The 24,292-nt window shown below is 38.8% G+C and overlaps 1 protein-coding gene across 12 annotated transcripts in view; it reads right to left on the bottom strand.

Annotated features, from left to right (window-relative positions):
• Window positions 1-12,397: 12,397 nt before the first annotated feature.
• Window positions 12,398-24,292, bottom strand: part of Plscr1l1 (phospholipid scramblase 1 like 1) — a 43,305-nt gene continuing 31,410 nt past the window's right edge. For 4 of the 12 annotated variants that reach the window (XM_087560053.1, XM_087560054.1, XM_087560055.1 and 1 more), the window contains 5 exons: window positions 21,715-21,887; window positions 18,193-18,413; window positions 16,331-16,492; window positions 14,898-15,059; window positions 12,398-12,571 (listed from right to left, as the gene is read on the bottom strand). In XM_087560053.1, coding sequence (XP_087416179.1) covers window positions 12,515-12,571; window positions 14,898-15,059; window positions 16,331-16,492; window positions 18,193-18,413; window positions 21,715-21,751 — 639 coding nt within the window. In that variant the 5' untranslated portion in view covers window positions 21,752-21,887 and the 3' untranslated portion in view covers window positions 12,398-12,514. 12 annotated transcript variants of the gene reach the window in all.

Below are 24,292 nucleotides of genomic sequence, written 5' to 3'. Positions count from 1 at the left end.
CATTAAACTAAATGGAGAGAAACTTGAAGCAATCCCACTAAAATCAGGGACTAGACAAGCCTGCCCACTCTCTCCCTACTTATTCAATATAGTTCTTGAAGTTCTAGCCAGAGCAATCAAACAACAAAAGGAGATCAAGGGGATACAGATCAGAAAGGAAGTCAAAATATCACTATTTGCAGATGATACGATAGTATATTTAAGTGATCCCAGAAGTTCCACCAGAGAACTACTAAAGCTGATAAACAACTTCAGCAAAGTGGCTAGGTATAAAATTAACTCAAATAAATCAGTAGCCTTCCTCTACACAAAAGAGAAACAAGCCGAGAAAGAAATTAGGGAAATGACACCCTTCGTAATAGACCCAAATAATATAAAGTACCTCGGTGTGACTTTAACCAAGCAAGTAAAAGATTTGTACAATAAGAACTTCGAGACACTGAAGAAAGAAATTGAAGAAGACCTCAGAAGATGGAAAGATCTCCCATGCTCATGGATTGGCAGGATTAATGTAGTAAAAATGGCCATTTTACCAAAAGCGATCTACAGATTCAATGCAATCCCCATCAAAATACCAATCCAATTCTTCAAAGAGTTAGACAGAACAATTTGCAAATTCATCTGGAATAACAAAAAACCCAGGATAGCTAAAACTATCCTCAACAATAAAAGGACTTCAGGGGGAATGACTATCCCTGAACTCAAGCATATTACAGAGCAATAGTGATAAAAACTGCATGGTATTGGTACAGAGACAGACAGATAGACCAATGGAATAGAATTGAAGACCCAGAAATGAACCCACACACCTATGGTCACTTGATTTTTGACAAAGGAGCCAAAACCATCCAATGGAAAAAAGATAGCATTTTCAGCAAATGGTGCTGGTTCAACTGGAGGTCAACAGGTAGAAGAATGCAGATCGATCCATCCTTATCACCCTGTACGAAGCTTAAGTCCAAGTGGATCAAGGACCTCCACATCAAACCAGACACACTCAAACTAATAGAAGAAAAACTAGGGAAGCATCTGGAACACATGGGCACTGGAAAAAATTTCCTGAACAAAACACCAATGGCTTATGCTCTAAGATCAAGAATCGACAAATGGGATCTCATAAAACTGCAAAGCTTCTGTAAGGCAAAGGACACTGTGGTTAGGACAAAACGGCAACCAACAGATTGGGAAAAGATCTTTACTAATCGTACAACAGATAGAGGCCTTATATCCAAAATATACAAAGAACTCAAGAAGTTAGACCGTAGGGAGACAAATAACCATATTAAAAAATGGGGTTCAGAGCTAAACAAAGAATTCACAGCTGAGGAATGCCGAATGGCTGAGAAACACCTAAAGAAATGTTCAACATCTTTAGTCATAAGGGAAATGCAAATCAAAACAACCCTGAGATTTCACCTCACACCAGTGAGAATGGCTAAGATCAAAAACTCAGGTGACAGCAAATGCTGGCGAGGATGCGGAGAAAGGTAACACTCCTCCATTGTTGGTGGGGTTGCAGACTGGTACAACCATTCTGGAAATCATCTGGAGGTTCCTCAGAAAATTGGACATTGAACTGCCTGAGGATCCAGCTATACCTCTCTTGGGCATATACCCAAAAGATGCCCCAACATATAAAAAAGACATGCTCCACTATGTTCATCGCAACCTTATTTATAATAGCCAGAAGCTGGAAAGAACCCAGATGCCCTTCAACAGAGGAATGGATACAGAAAATGTGGTACATCTACACAATGGAATATTACTCAGCTATCAAAAACAATGACTTTATGAAATTTGTGGGCAAATGGTTGGAACTGGAAAATATCATCCTGAGTGAGCTAACCCAATCACAGAAAGACATACATGGTATGCACTCATTGATAAATGGCTATTAGCCCAAATGCTTGAATTACCCTAGATGCCTAGAACAAATGAAACTCAAGACGGATGATCAAAATGTGAATGCTTCACTCCTTCTTTAAAAGGGGAACAAGAATACCCTTGTCAGGGAAGAGAGAGGCAAAGATTAAAACAGAGACTGAAGGAACACCCATTCAGAGCCTGCCCCACATGTGGCCCATACATATACAGCCACCCAATTAGACAAGATGGATGAAGCAAAGAAGTGCAGACCGACAGGAGCCGGATGTAGATCTCTCCTGAGAGACACAGCCAGAATACAGCAAATACAGAGGCGAATGCCAGCAGCAAACCACTGAACTGAGAACAGGACCCTCATTGAAGGAATCAGAGAAAGAACTGGAAGAGCTTGACGGGGCTCGAGACCCCATATGAACAACAATGCCAAGCAACCAGAGCTTCCAGGGACTAAGCCACTACCTAAAGACTATACATGGACTGACCCTGGACTCTGACCTCATAGGTAGCAATGAATATCCTAGTAAGAGCACCAGTGGAAGGGGAAGCCCTGGGTCCTGCTAAGACTGAACCCCCAGTGAACTAGACTATGGGGGGGAGGGCGGCAATGGGGGGAGGGTTGGGAGGGGAACACCCATAAGGAAGGAGAGGGGGGCGGGGGATGTTTGCCCGGAAACCGGGAAAGGGAATAACACTCGAAATGTATATAAGAAATACTCAAGTTAATAAAAAAAAATAACATCATTAAAAAAAAAGGAAGACTCATTTAATAACACACTATTATTTTTTCCAAGTTCTTTCCAAATCGTTTCAGGATGCAGAAACTAAGTGTCATATATTGACTGTCCTTTCTTCATGCTTACGTGACATCCTCTTTTGTCCTGTGTCCTCACAAGCAGCAGTCCTTGCAATAGCCTATTTAAGTGGTCCAGGCACTTCCTATTCATCACTTGACGCTGAGGACGTGCAAGTATGAGTATTTAAGGAGTAGGTACAAGTGCATGCTATTGTTGCTGCGGTCAACACTCCATGTGTTATGTCCAGATTGTGAAGTTCTAAAGATTGGCTTCAGGATTCTGTTTCTCATGGAGCAATTTGTAAAGCATGTCTGTTGTGTAAGGTGGCCCATATGGCTTCCATTAGGGAATCTTTCCTGCAATTTCAAAGCCAGGAAGACAGAACACGTTCTCTTTTCTGACACTCTCCTCTAAGAAGACTTGTGATAGGTTTGACGTTACACACACAATGCTGAGGAATCTGTCTGGTTAGGAATCTTAACTCTCACACAGGCTGATTCCTTCCAGAAGGTTCTTCCCATTGAGTTATGACTATTTCTACTGCTGAGTTGTTGGTTTGGTGGCTTTTGTGACCCTGAGGAGAAGGGGTGAGGTTTAATGCTCCAAAGTCAGTTCTCACTGAGATGGCTCTACACTTTTGAACATGTGTTATCCTTGCAAATCCTTGGTTAATTGTGAATTTTGAAAATTTAAACTAGTGTTCTGAAAACTTTTCTTGAGAAGTTTCCAGAGGCCCTCATTTTAAATCTCTTTATGTACAAGGGGAACAACATCTGTAGAGTGACTCTTATGCGAAATATGACAAATACACTTTTAAAACTCCAGTTGTCTACACTTAAAATTTTATGTTTTTGTAAGTATATTATGTTTATAAAATATTATTGGCATATATTTTAAGGTATATGTTAATATAAATATATTTGATGGGTATAAAACGTATTAATTTTTTCAAACACTTGGTGCCAAACAAAAAGCTACAATGTAATCATGCTGGATACATTGTGTGATTTTTGAAATATTTTCTCCAATTCATGATTTCTCCTATTCATGATTATCTCCAGTTTCATAAAGAAATATATCACTGGTAGTAGACATAGAATATACTAGTTTTGTGCTCTGTGACAATTTAAATGTTTTCTGTGTCACAGGCTTTCAAAGAACAGAGATAACACACAATTCTAGTGAAGTGTTAGGTTCACCCGAAGGCTTGGAGTGAATATGGATCCTGATTGACATATGCTGCAGCCTAATGCATGTTTATTAATTCTGGAAGGAAGCTCAGACCTCTATATGTGATCGCAAATACCAAAGTAGCTTATCTTTAGCATGGATTTAGAGATGATGCAGTGGGGGGAACTTATAGATACTCCCAATTCAATTCTCTTTATAAGGCAAATTTGGTGTTGTACTTAGAACTTAAGGGTAGGGGTAGACAGGGAGCCTGAAGAAAAATAGTAGGAGCAGGAGGAGTGTGGAGTGAAAGTGACAAGTGTGGAAGGAGAACCTCTATGAGGGCAGAAGGAGGAGCCTGATATATATGTATATGTGTATGTGTATGAGTATATATATATATATATATATATATATATATATATATATATACATATATGTACATTGTTTACCAATAATAATCAAAGGGAAAGAAACTATCAACTTGAGAGTAGGATGAACATGAAAGAAATCTGGCAGTAGTTGGGAGGGCCTGGAGAGAAGAAAAAAGGTTAGAAAGTGATGTATTCTATTTCTATTAAAATGTATTATTATTTTTTTAAAGGTAAGATTTTTTTCTCATATCAGACCAGAAGCCTTAAAACATCAGTGAATCCTTCTGCCTGGAACAGCGATTCCTAGAGTAGGAAACAAGCCTCATTTAAAATGTCATGAAGCCCCTGCATATTGCCTGGGCAGCACAGTCCTGGTAGTATGAGCTTGGGAGAGCCAGCCTGTAAGGCTTGAGAGCTTGAGAGTGGAAGAGCTGGTCCCATCCTTTTCCTGGTCAAATTGGGTAAGCTGACCCTGGTGACATGGGCACAGGAGGGCTGCTAGGCTGGCCAATTCAGCTTCCACCAGGGCCAAGATCCAGAGCTTAGAGTTGGCCCACCCCAACTACCACTCCGTCTGTGAATGGCTGGAGCACAAGAAGGGGCCGGTTCTGTGGATCCAAAGCTGCAGAATCTCCATGACACAGGTCAATAATAGGATAATCAAGAGGAATCTGGGTGCGGATCCAGAATTGAAGGAGGCCCCGAAACAAACAGATGGCTCATTTCAAGTAAAGGGTGGGCAAAAGGGTGTATAGTGTAACACACTGTGCTATACCACAACTTTCACAGTGAGGTTTTTGAAATTGTTATTTTTCTGTGGGGTGGACTTGGGGTTTGCAGAGGTGGAGGGCAGAAATGAAGGGATTGGGGGGGTGAGTTAGATTAGTTCATAATGGGAAATTCACAAAAATCAATAAAAAGTAAAACAAACAAACAAAACAGTAACAAAAAAACCTTCCTGGACATTTTTCTCTGATGTTGCTAATTATTATTTTAATTTTTGGGGAACCCTGCTTACACATAGTGATATGTCATAGTTTATTTAGCCATTTCATCACTGGGTAATTTAAATGGGATCCTCTTTTACTTGGTACTTATGAGTCCTTTCCCAAAATATCTTGTGCGTTCTCTTCAGGTAGACTTCTAAAAGTAAAATTGTTGAGCTGAAAGATAGATACGGTTTTTAAGTGTATAATGTCTAAACAGTTTTCCAAAGGACTCCTTCGATTTTTTTCTCACTTTCTGTGCTAGTTTAGCAGGTTTTGTAAGCAGTCATTTAGTAGTTTTTGTTTTGTTTAAGGGGGCAGACTCTGTTTAGAGACATTTTACATTTGTGGTAAATGTAGCAGAAAGTAGGGAGACTTTTTGATCTCCTGTTGTGACTTCTGGCCTCCTTTTATTGCCTTTATTCTTTTTTTTTCTTTATTTTTTTTTATTAACTTGAGTATTCTTTATATACATTTCAAGTGTTATTCCCTTTCCCGGTTTCCGGGCAAACATCCCCCTCCCCCCTCCCTTTCCTTATGGGTGTTCCCCTCCCAACCCTCCCCCCATTGCCGCCCTCCCCCCATAGTCTAGTTCACTGGGGGTTCAGTCTTAGCAGGACCCAGGGCTTCCCCTTCCACTGGTGCTCTTACTAGGATATTCATTGCTACCTATGGGGTCAGAGTCCAGGGTCAGTCCATGTATAGTCTTTAGGTAGTGGCTTAGTCCCTGGAAGCTCTGGTTGCTTGACATTGTTGTACTTTTGGGGTCTCGAGCCCCTTCAAGCTCTTCCAGTTCTTTCTCTGATTCCTTCAACGGGGGCCTATTCTCAGTTCAGTGGTTTGCTGCTGTATTGCCTTTATTCTTAACATCTTGTTTAAGAAAAGTTTACTTGTAGTTAGTGGATGATTATTGACACAGAATTATCAAATAAAGCTTATCAGCTATATTAGTATTTTGTAAATGGCCAGGAATAGAACCTAGCCCTGGGAAGTGGGAGTGGCCAATTACAAGGACCATTTGCAGCAGAGTGTATTTGGAAACCTCAGGAGATTTAGGACCTTAGAGGTCAGTTTGAAAAGGCTTGGTCCTCTGTCTGGCTTACCATTCAGTCTTTCACGGTTCCTATTAGGATGCATTATCAATGGTAGAAGCTGACGACTCTGGTGGCCTGAAATGGCAGCTGGCTCAAGAGGAGTGCTGAACCCGAGATGTGAGTCAGAATGAGAGATGAGGTCATGTTCTCATTGACAGACTGATTGCTAAAAGCCTCACCCCTCTTTATTGAAGCATAAACAGGAGTCATTTAGAAGATTACACCACCACTAAAAGATGTGTCATTCCCGTGGCTCCTTTTGTGCCATTTATGTGAGGGGATGTTCTAGACAAGTTCTGCTCTCAGGCAAATGTGGAAGAAAGTATGATATTGACTACATCCTATTTTTTTGCCTGCCTTTGGACAAAAGAAAATGTGAAGACTTTATTGTCTGGGCATGGGAAACAAACATTGAAAATGATGAGAAAAGAAGTGACTTCAGCCTAATCAGGATTGGGAGAAGGTCATAGTCTGAACTTGCACACATGCATTTGTGTTGGCTTCAGATGTAGACAATACAGAAGTCTCAGACATTGGATCAGATCTTCAAGACATTAAATAAGTTTTTCAAGAAGTTAAATTATAAGCTTGGCTTATAATAATTTTCCCAAATAACCCACAAATGTAATGATGAGTTTGTGATTTGTACAGGAAAGAGGACAGAGCTGCAGATGATGACAACAGGGTGATGTTGTATGAACTGGATATCCAATGCACCATTCACTTACCTGGCTTCATGTTGGGGGTATACCTCCTTGAAAACACAGATGACTTAACATAGTGTAGGCATTTCTTCCAAAACTTGACTATATGACTATATTAATATAATACTCTGGGACACAAGGATCAATAAATGACAAAGAGTGTCAAGACTCATTGGTCCTTCTAAATGCAATCACTTCAGTGACTTCATTTACATCTCCCACAAGGCAGGGTAATATCTTTAAATGTTCCTTTTCATATACCCAGAGTTTTCCAAACTAAAAGCCAAAATGACAAACACTGCCTACATGACTAACATGTGTGATAAAATTGGAGCATCATTTTGCTGAATAGGAAGCTGTGAATTCTTCAGTCTCCAGAGGGTCCAATAAGCCTTTCATCTGTTGTTTTACAAGGTAACTTGTATAACTTCAGGCAAGAAAAACTCATTCACAGCCCAAAACTCATTAGTGTTTTGATTGTCTTCCCTCTGTCTTAAATTTCTTGCTATTATTGTGCAACTGATTCTTACTAAAACCTCAGTATGGCATGGGTTATACACTCTATAATTACAGATTGTTAAGAATGAAAATCATCAGCAAGTCTCATAAAGTTACATCCATTTATATACCAATACGTGGAAGAGAAAGATTACCTTGAAGCCAGCAAAAGGTTTCTGTTTGTGTGTGTGTGTGTCTGTCTATCTAACATCTATCTATCTATCTATCTATCTATCTATCTATCTATCTATCTATCTATCTATCTATCTATCTATCTATCTATCTATCTATCATCTATGTATGACCCTCCGTTCTCCTCTGAGCTGTTGGCCACTGGCCCTCAAGGACAAAAGGAGTAGAGAGAGGGGGTCAGGGTATCGATGTTAGTGAATAACTATGGATTGACTTCCAGGAACAGCTTCAGTGAGACAGCTCAACTTTATTGGGGTGAACAAGGGCTATATATGAGGAGTGGGTGTGGAATTCCACGTGGATATATGTTAGTTGGCTAGGGTAAAGACCTGGGAATGCTTTATTTACATTCAGAATTTCAAGAATCAGATGGGCAGTTTCCTATTGGGAGAGAGGAAGTTGAACCTGTAATCTGGCCACAGAATTCATGACTATCCTCAGAGGAAAGGGTGGTAGAGGTCATAATTCAGAGCAAACAGGCTGAGAAACAGAAGGGAGAGAGTAGCCCTAACTCTCCTCCTATGCGTCCTCTTAGGATAAGATTTTCTTCACAATCACATTCTTGCTCCCCAGTCGAAAGTCCCCACCTCTCTCTGTCTGGTAAATGTGTGTGTGTGTGTATGTGTGTGTGTGTGTGTGTGTGTGTGTGTGTGTGTGTGTGTGTGTGTGTGTAAAATCATTTTTTTATGTGTGTGCTTTCCCAGGGCCCGTAGGTTTGAAATAAACCAGGGAAGCAGATAGCCAAGAAGATCTTCTGCCCAGAACCATCGTTTATTGTGCATAGAAAACATATGGGTTAATTTAAAGCTTTGGGGAATGAAAACATTCAGGATTTGTTAAGTAAATTACTTTTTAAAGCATTTCAGATGTCACTTGTATACAAGTATGACATGGACGGACGTTACATAATACTTGGATAAGTCTTATGTTTAAACTGCTGAAGCTGCACAGTGATTGCTAATAATTTTGCATATGTGTCAGATTGTGTGTGGATGTGTATGATACAGATATGTACACATGGCAAATGAGGAAATAAACAGCAATTGGCAGCTGCTGCTTGTGATTTCAGGTCTGGCATCATGGATGGAACACGACCCAGCGTGCACACTTCATGCAAAGCCTTCGCAAACGTTCATTCTTCTGCTGTGAACTAATACTGTCAACTGGGACCTCTTTTTCTTGGTGAAATCCACTATGGCTGAAACTTCTGGGAAATGGAAAATAAAGTCTTCTAGTTGGAGAACGTTACAAGTGCTCTTTATAGTCACTGGCAAAGGCCCTTCTGTCAGAGACAGTCTCTGGGTTTCTTATTTGGGTTCTCATGCAAAACACCATGCTCTCATTCCATGAAACAAATGCTCAGGGGGTGAGGAAGCAAAGATCAGGACGACAAGGCCAGCCCTGACTGCACAGCTTGAGGCCGGTCACACCACATGAGACCACCTCTTTAAAAAAATTATTTCTGTCACCTAGAGAGAAAACCACTCTTCAGGAAAATTATGCAGTCTAGAGACTTTAGAAATAGAATAAAGCCTGTCTGAAATGTAAGTTGGCCCCTTGCTCTGACCATTTTTCACTGGCATGTAATTTACAAAGGTCCCATTGTCCACCACACCCTTTATCCTCAACAGTGCCTTGTATCTGTAATAAATTCTGTCTGGTTCTTATACTACAAACTGTGTGTCTCATGAGAAGTCATTCAACGGAAATCACAGAAACAGAGAGAGAGCAGAGCATAGTCCTGAGCAAGATTCTAGAATACATTTATAAAATATGTACCTTGGTGCATGACATAGTTCATCAGATAAAACTGCTTTTGTACAGTATGCCTAACAACATAAATTGGTTCCCTCCAACGTAAGGGGAAAGAAGACAACTGCACCCCACATATGCAACACAGCATATATGTATCCACCTCTCCCTGCCCTCACACACACACACACACACACACACACACACACACACACACACACACACACACATTTAAAAAGAGAAAGTGTGCCTTTATGTAAAAAGGAAAAGACAAAAGAGGTGGTCCTATACCTGGACTTTGATCCTACAACAAAATGTTGACACATAGATAAAATAATTTATCTCAAATATTGAATAAAATTTTAAAGATTTAATAAAAATTTAAAAATTTTTATTTAATAAAAATTTAAAGATGTTTTTATTGACATTTAACTTGAGGAACTGCTGATTTCATATCTTCATGTAAATGGGTCTGTCTATTTTGAGAACATATATTCATGCTATGCATCTGTTCACCTTTTAGATTAGAAAGACAGGTGATTTCAGTGCATGTGCCACACAGCCACCTTGAAGGAGTAAAGAAAATTTCAAGTCCCTCTGAGGTATTGCCCATGTCACAGAGAAACTCTTAGCTGAGATGGGTACACTGGTTTCTACCGAATGAATTAAAGTGCTGAGCCTGAAGGTGAGGCTTTAGGAACATTAGCATTGGGCTTTCTGATATAGAAACTCCCAGAAAAGAAGTCCAGTCCATGCATGAAATATGGTCAATGTAACACTTAGGCATCTGCAGGCATGATGCATAAGGCTTGAATGGGGTATTAGCTTTGCTGAGAAGTGGGGAGAAAAGGTGGATGCATGTCGCATAGCAGGGTAGTCAAAGACTTATGTTAATTGTTATGATTGGGCTGGGGGAGTCTTCAAAAAGAGCTCTTATGGTCTTAACAAGTATCAAGAAGGGGTGGAGATATGGCTCAATTGGTACCATGCTCACCCACATGCAAATAGCCTTGGAGTCAATTTCCACCACTGATTAAAGCTGGGTGTGGTAGCACATGCCTAGGATACTGGAATTTAGGAGGAAGAAGTAGGTAAATCAGGAATTAAGTGTCTTCTTTGACCACAGAGCAAGTCCAAAGTCAGTTTGGGCTACATGACTCTATCCTGAAAAGCAACACAACGCTCAGAGGGCCAACCCAGTTTTCCTCAGAGAACACAAAACTTCTTTGTAAATGTCTTGGTTTCTGTTTTTGAAGTGGGAGGCATTTGGCCATCCTGCTCTATTCCATTCTCCACAAAATTCTGGATTGCTCTTTATATACAGTCTGACCCTCATAATGTGGCCAGCAAGGTGGTAAGCTATTCCAGCCCTCACCACCCTTACCTGTAATGACGGTAAGCTAGCCTGCAAACTACAGTGTCAACTCCCACTACTTTTGGACAGCAACTTACTTCCTCGTCAAAGCCAACCCCTGTGCAGTGCAGATCTTGATTGGTTGGTATGTGAATGTTTTCAATAGAACTTTGTGGTGGTGTGAATGAGGTTGGCTTTCACAGGCTCAGATATTTTAATGCTTGTTTCACAGTCTTTGGAACACGGAGAAAGAACTGGTAGATATGGGCCTCATTGAAGAATGTGGCCTTGTGGGAGGAGGTGTGTCACCAGGGGGTCTTTGAGCTTTCAAAAGTCTTAGTCAGGCCCAGTTTTACTCTCTCTCTGTCTCCTGCTTGTGGATCAGATGTAAGGTCTTAGATACTGCCCCAGCACTACTACTGCATGCTGCCTTTCTCTTTGTCATGACGGTCATGGACTCACCCTCTGAAACTGGAAACAAGCAAAGACCTTGGATTCTATCCTAATATTTTCTGCATGTTTGCCTGCCCACATGTTGAATACAATTATTTTGTTGATTATGGAGGTATAACAACTTTACCATGTTGACATAGCACAAGCCGAAAACACTGCCACTAACAGGTAAGCAGTAGAATTTCAATGTAGGTAAGTTTATGAGATATCACTGGGGAATTTTTTTTTTCCTACACATACATAGAGGGTAGGCAGCTGATGAACTAAACTGTGGGGCAGAGGGCGGTCAGTCAGAGCATGGTGACTAGTTGCCTAAGGTCAGCTTTCTAGTTTCACTTTCATCTTTTAAACCAAGCATCCTGGTCAAGCCTGATGTTGTAATGACTTGCAGTGTGTTCTGCATTTTACCCTCCCCGCTCCATGGCTTCCACATTTTTTAGGTGCTGAGGTTGAGGAAGGAATGTCAGCGTAGCTGCACAGTAAGCTGATTCTCCCTTGAAAGGAGAATCAGTGTCTGCCCCAGGATTCAGAGTGAATTTGATGTAAACATAGAACCAAAGAACAGAAGTCCTACCCATCCCAAACTTTCTGTATTGTCCGAAGCTGTTTTCCTGTCTTCTGAAAGCATTGGTCTTTACAATGAAGACTGTCTCTCGTTTTCTACTATGATTTTAGTTAGGAAAATTGCTCATACATTAGATCCTTACAATCCTTAAGTAGACCTTAAAACCTATACCATTACTAATTAATATTTTCAATAAAATTTTAATTTTTTAATTTTCAATCTAAAGAATTGAGGCACAAGGACCACCGTATTGCTTGGAAGGCACAGAATCAGCAAAAGGATCACTTTTCTGTGATGTGCTTTTCTAACGGCAGGATCAGGACTGGAACAAGAAAGTTCCAAACTCTTATCTTTCTTTTCCCAAATAAGAAGGGGACAGGGTGAGAGGTGACAGAATGGGAGGGGTGTTTGTGGAGGGGTAACTGAGAAGGGGGATTTCAGTTGAAATGCAAATGAATAAAATGAATAAAATAATTTAAAAAAAGAAGTGACTATTCACTATAAAATACAAAAGCATCTATAAGTCGCTGAGCTAGGAAACAAACTGTAATAACTGGGAAAGCCAATCACACATCTGTGGAGTTGCATATCCTAGTTTAATTCAAGTGATTTCAATGAAAGATATGACCATGCTTCGTTTCAGTCTCAACGAATGTTTCTACTTCACATCTCTGAGGACATGCATATTGATTCATTACCATAATCGTAGTTTTGGTCTCTGGCCTCTACTGCTTTCAAAGAACATGAAATCCTAGGTCAGAAGAAAAACAGCAAAGTCAATTTCCAGCAATAAATGTATAGCCCCATGTGGTGGTTTAGATATGCTTGGCCTAGGGAAGGGCACTATTAGGAGGTGTGGCCTTGTTAGAGTAGGTGTGGAGGAAGGGTGTCACTGTGGGGTTGGGCTTTGAGACCCTCCTTCTAGCTGCCTAGAAGCCAGTCTTCTGTTTCCCTTCAGAACACAAGGTAGAACTCTAGCTTCTCCAGTGCCATGCCTGCCTGGATGCTGCCATGCTTCCTGCCTTGATGATAATAAACTGAAACTCTGACTCTGTACGCTATTCTCAACTAAATGTTCTTTATTAGCGTTGCTTTGGTCATGGTGTCTCTTCACAATAAAGGGAACCCTAACTAAGGCACCTCACTTTTCAAATTATGGAAACTCAGGAAACTCAGGAGAGAGAGGCAGTAGAGTTTTGAGCTGGAAGCCACACTGGTCTACACAGTGAGAGCCTACTCAAATCCTAGTAATTCCTAACTTTGTTTTAGACTTGGTAGCATGACTATTTGTTTGGCTGATCTATGATTTCACTTCCTAGATTTTTTACTTTGTTTTCATTATTGAAGAGCAAATATTAAGACAAATCTCACGTGGATGCAATAGATATGTGCAATTCTAGCTCTTAGGAGACTAAGGCAGGAGTATTGCCATGACTTTGAGGACAGTTTGGACTATAGAGGGACACTGGGTCTCAAGAAAAATGAAGCAAAGAAGAAGTACCATGTTTCTTAGTTAGGGTTACCACTACTGTAATAAAACATCATGATCTAAAACAACTAGAAGAAGAAAGGGTTTATTTCAGTTTACAATTCTACATCATAGACCATCACTGAGGAAAATCAGGACAAGAACTCAAAACAAAGGAGCTGTAGGCAGGAGCTGATGCAGAGGCCATGGAGGAGTGCTACTTACTAGCTTGTCATGGCTTATGCTACCCTCTTATAGAACCCAGGGCCGTGAGTCCAGGGGTGGCACTGTTTCTAGTGATATGAACCCTCCCACATTAATCAACAACCAAGAACATGGACTAAAGGCTTGGCCAGAGGCCAGCTAGTGGGGGCATTTTCACAATTGAAGTTCCCTCTTCTAAAATGTCTCTAATCTGTCAAGTTGATAAAAATTTAGCCAGCATTCCATGGCATGCTCCTTCTGAGTTATATCAACTTCACTAAACTTATTTATAGCCATGATACCATTATTGCATCAAGAGTTCAATAATTTGTTTTAGCATCGTACAGCCAGTCAGTGTTCACATTTCCTTGAATGCCACAGGAAAGTTTGACTAAGTTGGTGAATTGAGTCTACAAACCCCACTAAGTAGATAACTCCAAAATCTCTCTGGCCCTTCATTTTATTTTTATTGATGTTTTTGTTGTTGAAGGATTTGTATTCTTTAGTTGTATACACTTTTGTCTCTTAGGGTTTTTCTTCTTCTTCTTCTTCTTCTTCTTCTTCTTCTTCTTCTTATTATTATTATTATTATTATTATTATTATTATTATTATTTAGATTTTATTCCCCATACAGTGCATTGGGCTGTTCCAAATCCTGGAGCACAATGAAAGAATATTTGGACATTGAAGGACTTGAATTGCCCAAGTATTTCTAATGTACAAGTAATGTTGGGAATCATACATCTTTCCCTGTAGACTTCAACTTTGATGCTATGAGAGAATGTTCTGCATGTGCAACAAACTGCTGGTTCTGAGCTTGGAACTTAATGTGAGGCCTGGAAAAAAAGTCCTAGGGCAACTGCTTTATCCCAAATATTTCCTGTAGATATAGAGACTTAATTGAATACATGTTTTATGGATTATTAGTCTTCATTGTATTAAATGATTTAATTAAAAATTATGTCAAGATAAAAATATTTACATTTCAGAAAGTTTTATTACATACAAATATTAATTCTGCAAAGTCTCAGCTTAACCTTTTGCTTTGTAAAGTCAGAACCTCTCCACAGATGAACTTGGTTTCTTTGCATTTGAAACTGCAAGGATTCTTTGGATAGAAACTAGGTCCCCTGTGAATCCCAGGTATCTGAACGATCTGAGATAACCTCAGAGTTGGGGCTCGGTGTCACCCCCTCATCAAACCTGAGAATTAACATATTCTTCCTTTGTTTAGTTTCCTTTGTCATACTTCATACATGTTCATACATGTCTATGATGCAATATGATTACATTCAGTCCTCACGTCCCTTACTAAGGAAATCTTTAACTGTACAGTTTTCCAAGTTGTTTCCAGATGTTTCTGGAGACTCCATCCAAAATCAGAATCACATAGAAAAGACTTACTATGAGGAAACAGGCGCCAAGCATCACAGCCTTTATCTTTACATCAAGGTCTAAAGGGAACTGGATCCCAAAACTGTCTACATCTGTCAGTATCTCCTTCAGAAAACCAGACCAGTGTTTGGAAATCCTGCCAACCACGAATGCTTCATCAAGAGATTTGATCTGAATTGGAAACGAAATCAATGAACAAGAGTAGGAGCTTAAAAATTTCTAGAAAAATAACGGTGAATATGGTTCGAATAACAGGAGACAAATACTCCATTCCAATTGTGCCCTCATGTGACTAAGCATTGGAAAGGTTGCTGCATAAAATATGAATTTGGTGCATTGCATATGAAAATTTCAGTGTTTCTCCAGTGTCCTCATATGTTTCCTCAAAGTAAACCGTATGCCAGCTTAAGTTCTGTTACTGTTTCTGAAAATAGAAATAAATTTACAAACATCTAGATGCCTTCTCATGTACTTGATCTAGTTTTACACATACCAGTGTATCATGTCTTTATATTACATATTAAATACACCCCCACACTCTTGCTCAGAACACTCTACATACATGTTTTGTAAGATCTCTTGTATTTTCTCTGCATTACCTGTATTATCTTAGAACTGCCCTTGTCTGTGACTAGATTCGTAGATCAAGGGAGGCAAGGCTTTATGTACATATAACTGGATGCTAAGAGAGGAATGAAAAGCTGCATGGATCCCAAGGGCCAGAGTCCTTGGGAAAGGGTAAACATGGAGACAAGAATTCATGAGAATGGAGGCAGAGTTCTGAATCCTTATCAGGAAGAGATAACCCTTATCAGCTTCAGAGTGATTTTTCCCCTTCTGTGGAAATACCAGACTAATTTTTATCAGATTTTCTAATCTTTGGAGAGAATCAGCAACTTAAATTCCCTTGGCTTTAAAATTTTCTCCAGGAAGCAAATATAGAAACATGTTTCCCAACGAATTAATTCAATACAAGAGGAGATAACAGTGAAATCTGATTGGATGGTAAGCCCTATACCTGTATTACCTCTTTTTCTTTTAGAAAAGACCCACTTATTTCTACTTTATGTACATAGGTGTTCTGTTTGTGTGTTGGTCTGTGCAGCACGTGTGTGCAGTGCCTGAGGAGCACTGTGCCCTTAAACTCCAAGTCAAAAGAAAGGCTTCTTCTTTGAAGTGCATCTTTTCAGGTATTGGTCATAGCAATGAGAGGAATAGCAAATAGAGAAATTGTGGGTTTTTTTTTTTAAGATGGCCGCACTTTTTTTCTCATTTAATAGTGTAAGCACTGATCTCGTATTGGACCGCAAATATTCCTCTGACTGTATTATTTTTTTTTAAAAAATCTGTACGGAAATCTCCATTTAATGCCATTTTAGCTTTGTGTGCAAAATATGTTCTATTTATAAGGGAAAAAAATCCAACATGATCACATCTGTTACCTCAAAATCTACATTTCCTCCAAAGCTGCAAGTGATGATTGGACCAATAATTTTTAGAACGTCCTGTTTCTCCTCATTTTGAACTGTAAACTTTGGCCGGCATGGGTGCCAGGTTTGAATAATGTAACCGATTGGCACACCAGGAGGAGCTTGGACTTCCATCTACACATGAAAAAGATAAAAAAAATAGTTGCATTATCTATTTGTGGCTTCATTTACTTAGAATCACAGACAGTGCTCCAATCTAACATCTTTTATTTAGATCAATGCTGTTTCTTCTCTTAATCCTTGGAGCAGGTAACTATACCAAAGAAAGGTGAATTACCATGCATAGCATTCCTCAGCTAATGCATAGAAGGGGCAGATTGAACTCTTGATAGCTTGCGTGTTTCATTAATATCTCTCTAAATTATTAACAAACTTTCCTTTCTTAAACTTGTTTATAAACAGTAGTTTATCTCTATGGATAGAACTCTGACCACTGGTACATTTTCAACTATTCATTCTAATATTGTAAAGGAGAAGGACTTTGGACACTAGACTTATGGCCCTGCTACTTATTTACTAGGAGACTCACGTGGGATCATTCCTGACAGCCACGCTTCATGTTATACTACCATTTGATTGTAGTACTTCTTCATGCAACAAACAAACACAGTTTCTCAGATATTGCTATGCATAAAACATTAAACCTAGCCATGGCATGGAAAACTAAGGAATTCTATACAAATAAGCTTACTCTCTCAAAGCAGAGTGAGTACAGTTTTAAATCCCAAATATCTGTTTGTTTGTTTTTTTTTTTTGTTGTTGTTATCTCTGAGACAGGCTTTATGGACATGACTTGTAGAATGACTGGGTTACGCAGGAAGACATGGTCCTAGGCAAGTGAAATCCAGGCACAGGCTACCTTCCCTATAAAGGCTCTATGGCCTGGTGCCTGCTCTGAAAGACACATTTGCAATAAATCAGCTACGAAGTGATGTGGACCAGGCAGCTGGACTTTCAGCTGAGAGCAGCTCCATCTGATAAATGTTCATTACAGAGAACTCAACTCACTGTGTTCATTGAAAGAGAGGAAATAAAAAAAATATGGGTGATGTTTTTCTGCTTGACCCTCAGTGGCTTGTACAAATCATCAGATAAATTATGAGATGAATACATATATTCTTTTCCTAACTCTTCTGTTAATGCATTCTGTTTCTAGATATTCCAAGATATCCTTGAACATGTCACTTCATTAATTTGGGCCATACCTGATCATTTCTTTTTTTTTTTTTTTATTTTATTGAGAAGCAACCTTAACTAGTCCAAGAATAACACACACATAAGAAATATTTTATATTTATTTTAAGTGAGACCTTTAAACACTTATGGCAAATACTATAAATTCAGTAATTAAAAGTATAATATGACTTACGATTGTGTTTACATTTAACAACTCCAATATTTACAAACAGAATCTCCTTGTACTTAAATTTCATAGTGTCATTATCAAAATTGTCTTTATCTGTATAATCAACCACTAAACTTTCGTAACATAAACTTATTTTATGGCATACATTTGTTGAACAAATCAATGGGTTTCATTAAGATTTTTATTTTTATTTATTTTTTTTGCATATAATTTCTGACATGAGATTTGGTCAAAAAGCCTTTCCTTGAACATCAGAAGCTGTTGTTTGAGCTGTTTGCTTATCCATAAAGTAGAGACTTCCCAAGAACATAAGCTTAGTCTTTTATGTTCCTTCCTATGTAGTTGAATGAAGGCCAAAATATTGCTCATGGATCACTTTTTAAAATATCAATAACTTGGTAAACAATTTTGATAAACATGCAAACTGGATTTGTAAGTATTTACAGACCTTCTGGAGGCAGCAGGGGCAGAAACAAGAATCACATCTTAGTGGTCTTTGTAGAGTTATGACTTCATGACCTGAGTTATCAATGATCCTCATGGAGAAAGGTCTATTGTCCCCACAGCAATTACGTGTTAAGAAATTAGAGTCTTCGATGGCATAGTAAACCTTCTGTCCCAGCTTGTCCTTGATTTTATATTGGTTAGCAGTTTCAAACCCTAAAATGGCTAAAAGAGAAAAAGGAGCTCATCATCAACAGTGCGTTAAAATTCCCCACATATCCTAAGATAGTATAATATCTAGATCATAGTCTAAGAATCACAAGGAGATGAGAAAAGAAGGTATATATAGATAAACAAGTCTGAGGGAAAGAAAGGCAAAAGAAAAGAAGAGGCTGGCAAACTAAGAAAAAAATTGAGTACTGCTGGGACATATGAAAACCAAAACAGGCAAATTTTGTGATACCTCTCTGGTCTAATTGATGAAGGAGACGGCTGCATGGGGTGGAGACAGTAGTGCTAGACATGTGCATAAATAGCCCCTCCTCTATCATAATTTCCATGTGTTATAGAGAGGCTAAAGGAGGGGCAATGTTTTAAAATTTATGTAAATTACTCTAGTAAACCAGTTAGGTCAAAAAAATTTTTTAAGATTTATTTATTTTATTTTATGTATGTAAGTACACTATTGCTCTCTTTAAACCAGAAGGGGGCATCAGATCCCATTTCAAATGGTTGTGAGCCACCATGTGGTTGCTGGGAATTGAACTCAGGACCTCTGGAAGAGCAGTCAGTGCTCTTAACCGCTGAGCCATCTCTCCAGTCTCCCGGTTTTGATTTTTAAACTGTCTTTTCTTTTGCCCTATATTTGAGCAGTGGGGAGACTTACTACTCTCCAAGCACACATAAAAAATGGGAGAGATTTAAAATGAAAGGTGAGTCACAGTGTTGTACTGATCCCTGGGTACCCTGGAGGGGTGGAGGTGGGTCCTGGACAACAGGTGAGTGTGAGACTTGCACATGACAACTCATCTAGAATTTCAACCACCTTGTCACAGTGCCTTGTCACGATATCACAATACTATAGGCTTTGCAAACACACCTTGCCTTACTGGTGTTCCTTTTAGTCTAACAACAGAAAGAGGTGGACAAATACAGATTGTCAGATAGTATCTTACCAAAAGCTATTGTGGGGGATCTTTTCTCATTTAGAGAGCGAGAGTCAATTCATAGTCACATTTGCCCACAGAAAAAAAAGTCCTTCAGAAGTTGTAGCACTGTGGACCAATTTTTCCTCTCTTAAAGATTGGCATGATATCAACACCTGCCACAAATAGTTTTGTGAAGCTTTTAAAAATTACTTCAAAAATTATTTCTTTGAGAAAGAATCTATAATCAAATAGCAGCTCAATTATGTATGTTAGTAATTTTTTTAACCTATAAAGTGAGATCAACAAGGCTTGCACAGCCCTCTAGTTTCCTTCAAGTTCTTTGGAGAACTAAAACTAAGAAAATGAAAGCATCTATACCATGGCTAAAGATAGTTCAGTGGTAGCACAATTGCTCTAGTATCCACGAGACTGGAGATTTGGGTCCTGGACATGAACGAAAGATAAATAAACCTATAGAGTTATATCTGTAGCATTTATTTACTTTCCAATAAGATAAAGGTAAAAAGTGCTGGTCATAAACTCAGGTGCCAAAAATGAATAAATACTCATATTTTTATATTATTTATAATATTAGAAATCCTTCCATGTAAGAAAATAAGCAAAATTTCAAAACTTCTTTTAAATTAAAGAATGAAGAGCTAGTGGATGTGGGTTAATTTCATAGTGTATTTACTATACAAGTAGAATGAAACTTACATACCTAAAAATTAAAAATGGAAGCCTATATAATATATAAAATATGACTTTGGTACTTTAAATATGTACTGTGGAGTTGAATATTTGTAAACATTCAAAATATAAAATATTACAAAGAGATGGGATTTATTTCCAGGAAAAAGCTTATTTTAGAAAACTTAATCCTAAGATATTACAATAGCTAGTAATGTATACATTAAAAGTAATTTAATGAAATAAATCAAAGTATGCATTTTAATAAATCCAAGTGCTTTTCTGGCATCTGGGAAGAGGCTCCCAGGACCCAACAGGGATAGCATTACCTTAAATACCCCAACAAAGGTTGATAGAACCTGTAGAGACCATATCCAGCGGTTAGGAATGGTTCCCAGTTGAGGGATGAGGCTACCCAACCATCTCTAAAATATTAACCCCGAATTGTTCCTGTCTAAAAGAAATGCAGGGTCAAAGAGTGGAGCAGAGGCTGAAAGTAAGGCCATCCAGAGATCTCACCTAAAGATCCATCCCATCTGAAGCCACCAAGCCCAGACACTATTGCTGATACCAAGAAGTGCTTGCTGACAGGAGTCTGGTATGGCTGTCCCCTGAGAGGCTCTGCTAGACCCTGACCAATATAGATGCAGATATTCTCAGCCATCTATGACTGAGCACAGGGACCCCACTGGAGGAGTTAGGGGAAGGACTGAAGGAAGTGAAGAGGTTTGCAACCCCATAGGAAAAACAACAATACCAACCAACCAGACCCTCCAGAGTTCCCAGGGACTAAATCACCAACCAAAGAGTACACATGGAGGGACCCATAGCTCCAGCTGCATATGTAGCAGAGGATGGCCTTATTTGGCATCAATAGGAGGGTAGGCCCTTGATCCTGTGGAGATCCGTTGCCCCATGCTAGGGCAGTGAGGTAGGGGTGGGTGGGCGGGGGAGCTCCCTCAGAAGCAGGGGAGTGGGGAATAGGATGGGGGTTTGTGGAGGTGAAACCTGGAAAAGGTATAACATTTGAAATGTAAATAAATAAAATAACCAATAAAAAGGGGGAAAAAGTCCAGAAGTACACCATACAATGCATGTTCTAATTTTTTTGAGTGGAAAAGAACTTTCTAAACAGATGAGAATGAATTTAAAAGATCTACTCTTGATTTCAATTAAGTGTTTAGCATGTTCTGATCAAGAGCAGATACTGTGATTCATACATCCTCCTATGGTCTGCCTCCCGTGGCAGGTATCATGATGTTCTGGGAGCTTCTTCAGTTCCTTTTTGCACTGTAGATATCAGATCTGAGGTCACTTCTGTAGGCACCTGGTCCATATTCTGCTCAGCAACTCTAATACAACAGGGCCATGCCCAGGAGCACTATAAAACCTGGATTCCATGGTGAGGGCATTAACAGAGATTTTTAAAGAGAATCTCCATCCCAATTCCAAAGGACCACTCACATTGCCTGAGGTTCTGTACAAGTCTCACGCTGGTCTTTGCAAGGCAGAAAGCAGCTAAGAAACCTGGTAGGGTGTGGTGAAGCATGCAATGCTTTGCAGAGATAGGAGAAAAGGTAAGTTTTAGGTGTGCTCTTTCAAATTAGTGGATAGCTGGCCAACATAACATTTACCAACCCCTAAGTGGCAGAAATGAAATATCCAGATAAAACTACTTGTTTAAAGACCTTGAGGAAAGCCATTGTAAGAGATCAAGGTTTCCATCCCTCATCATCCAGAACGCTGTGCTTGTGGTGTTCATCATGCCTTTACTGTTGTCGTCTTTCTAGAAATACGATGAAAATGGCAAATACACACCTTCCACAAACTCAAACTGCTGGTGAATCAGAATATGATCTATCTGTCACAGTGAAAAGAAAATCAAGAATTTCAGGTATTTCACCCAACCAAACTGGGATTCCTATTTTCCATTATTTAATATCATTTATAACTAGTTACCAATGTTTATCAGTATCAAATTCTCATAATCGTTTGCCGAATGAAACTATATTTAACAGGCTTTTTTATTTAGAAAAATGTATCTACTGAATGAATTTACTGTTAATGTGAGGAAACAAGGTAAGTTTGGCTTAACCTCAGATATCTCTAGAGATTAGATAGCAAATTCTTGCTAGATGATTTTTATGAAATGTCAAAACATTTTATTCACTTAACGAGGCTTTCCTGGGTGTCTGGAAATGGTTTTTAATGTCACTGTTTGTGGTAACTGAGAACTTCCATGCATCTAGCTATTTCTGGGCTTTGCTGTGGTAGTGTTTTTGGTTTGATTGTTTTTGAGACAAAGCTTCCTTATACAGCCCATGAGAGCTTTACACTTACCATTTCCCTGATTTGGCCTCCTTATAGATCTGACGACAGAGGCATGGGTCACCATGCCCTGCATGACCTTGACTACTAAAAATGTTTCAAGGTATTTTTCAGAAATATAAACAAGCATATGTTCACAAGATAGTTAATTTACTGAACTCCAAATGGCCTTTTGGGGGAAACACCGAAGAATAGAGCATTGTTGTGCCTATCTGATTTATGAAACAAAACATGTATCAACTTAATAGTGTTATGTTAAACTACATGCAATAGTACAAAAGCCTTTTTTTTCTCTTATTGTTGGCATTTGAAGCACTGTATTTGTCTAATAATAAAAGCAGTATGAATAAAACTATTTTTACTAATTATGAGTAAATAGTAGATCATGCTACACACAACATAAATTTATTTTTTTAGTACCACTTACTGAATCTGATGTTTAAGATTGACTAAATGCTTATTTAAAATACCAATTCATATATTCAGTATTGTGATTAAGAAGCACAGGATACAGAATCCAGGTATGAGGTTTAAGAAGTCAAGTCTTATGACTTATGTCATGAGTCTTAGGCTCTTCACTCTATGGCAACTTTTACAGACCGTAGTTTTCTGTCGTGTAAATGGTTATAATTATAGTACTTAGACATCTTGAAGGTTCTGTCAGAAATAGCTAACCCTTATAGCATCTATTGTGTGTAAGCATCCCCTCTTTCTCTACATCCATGTCAGATTCTGTTGTCAATTGTCTTCTTTATAATGACTCAAGGTGTGATAGAAAATCAAAAATACTTTAATCTACATTTCATATCTAAGGATAGCAAACACTTTTTAAAAGGTCTTTACTAGTCACATGCATTTCTTCCCTTTGATAACTCTCTGCTCAATTCCTTAGGCTCACATTTTGTTCAGTACTTTGGTTTTTTTTTTTTTTTTGATGTTTAGGGTTTTTAGGTTCTTTCTTTACTCCACACACTAATCATCTGTAAGGTGTATAGGTAGCAAAGACTGTCTTCTCTTCCCTGGGCTGCCTCTTCTATCATCTAACTGTTTGGGTTAAGAAGATTCAGTTTCATGAGAGACTGTTGGTTGATTGTCAGTCTTACTTTCTGTGCTACTGGAATCCTATTTACAAAGTCCCATGTTCAGATGGGGAAGTATACTCATTACATTTTTCTCTAGCACTTGTAGAACATTAGGTCTTATGATTCCTAAGACACACTCTGAGCAGAATTGTCATTTAATGCAGGCACACTGAATATCATCCTGCAAGTTTTGCAAAAGACTGAACATAAAACTTCCATATGTCCCAGCTATGTCACTTAATGGATGCATAGTCAAAGAACTCTCTATATCTTACTGTAGAAGTGTCTGCACACATATGTTCATTGGTGCTCTATTCAAAACAGCTAAAATATGGAATCAGCCTAAGATGTCGATCAACTCATGGCTGGAAAACAAAAGTGCAGTACAAACACAGTGGCATTTTATTAATCTGTAAAGAAAATTGAAACAATAAAATTTGAAGGTGAGTTGATGGAACTGGAAAATATAGCGAGTATAGTGAGCTCCAACTTGGAAAATCAAACACCATATGTTCTCTTCCATATGCAGATAGGTTTGAATTTTTAGATGTGTTTATTTGAACTGTAATGTCTGTAGAAACCCTAAAGGAACAAGAGGTATGGAAGGGCTGTGGGTGGTGAAAAGGCCTTAGACAAACTGAGAAAAGTAGCATACATGCAGTATGAAAACTGAGGGAGTACTGGGAGTTGCAAGTTTTAAACAGGGGTGAGTGATTGGGGAGAATGGGAGGTGTGGAAGAGGGTTAACAAAAACTAAGAGTATGTGAAGAATGCTTGTCAAAACTTAAATGTCAGAACGGAAGTGCCAAGCATGAGTAGATAATGCTCATCCCAGAAGCCATGTGCTATTAGATTA

Source organism: Rattus norvegicus, chromosome 8, assembly GCF_021556685.1.
Source record: "Rattus norvegicus strain SHRSP/BbbUtx chromosome 8, alternate assembly SHRSP_T2T, whole genome shotgun sequence".
NCBI classification, from domain to species: Eukaryota; Metazoa; Chordata; class Mammalia; order Rodentia; family Muridae; genus Rattus; species Rattus norvegicus.
This window is presented reverse-complemented; position numbering and strand designations above follow the sequence as displayed.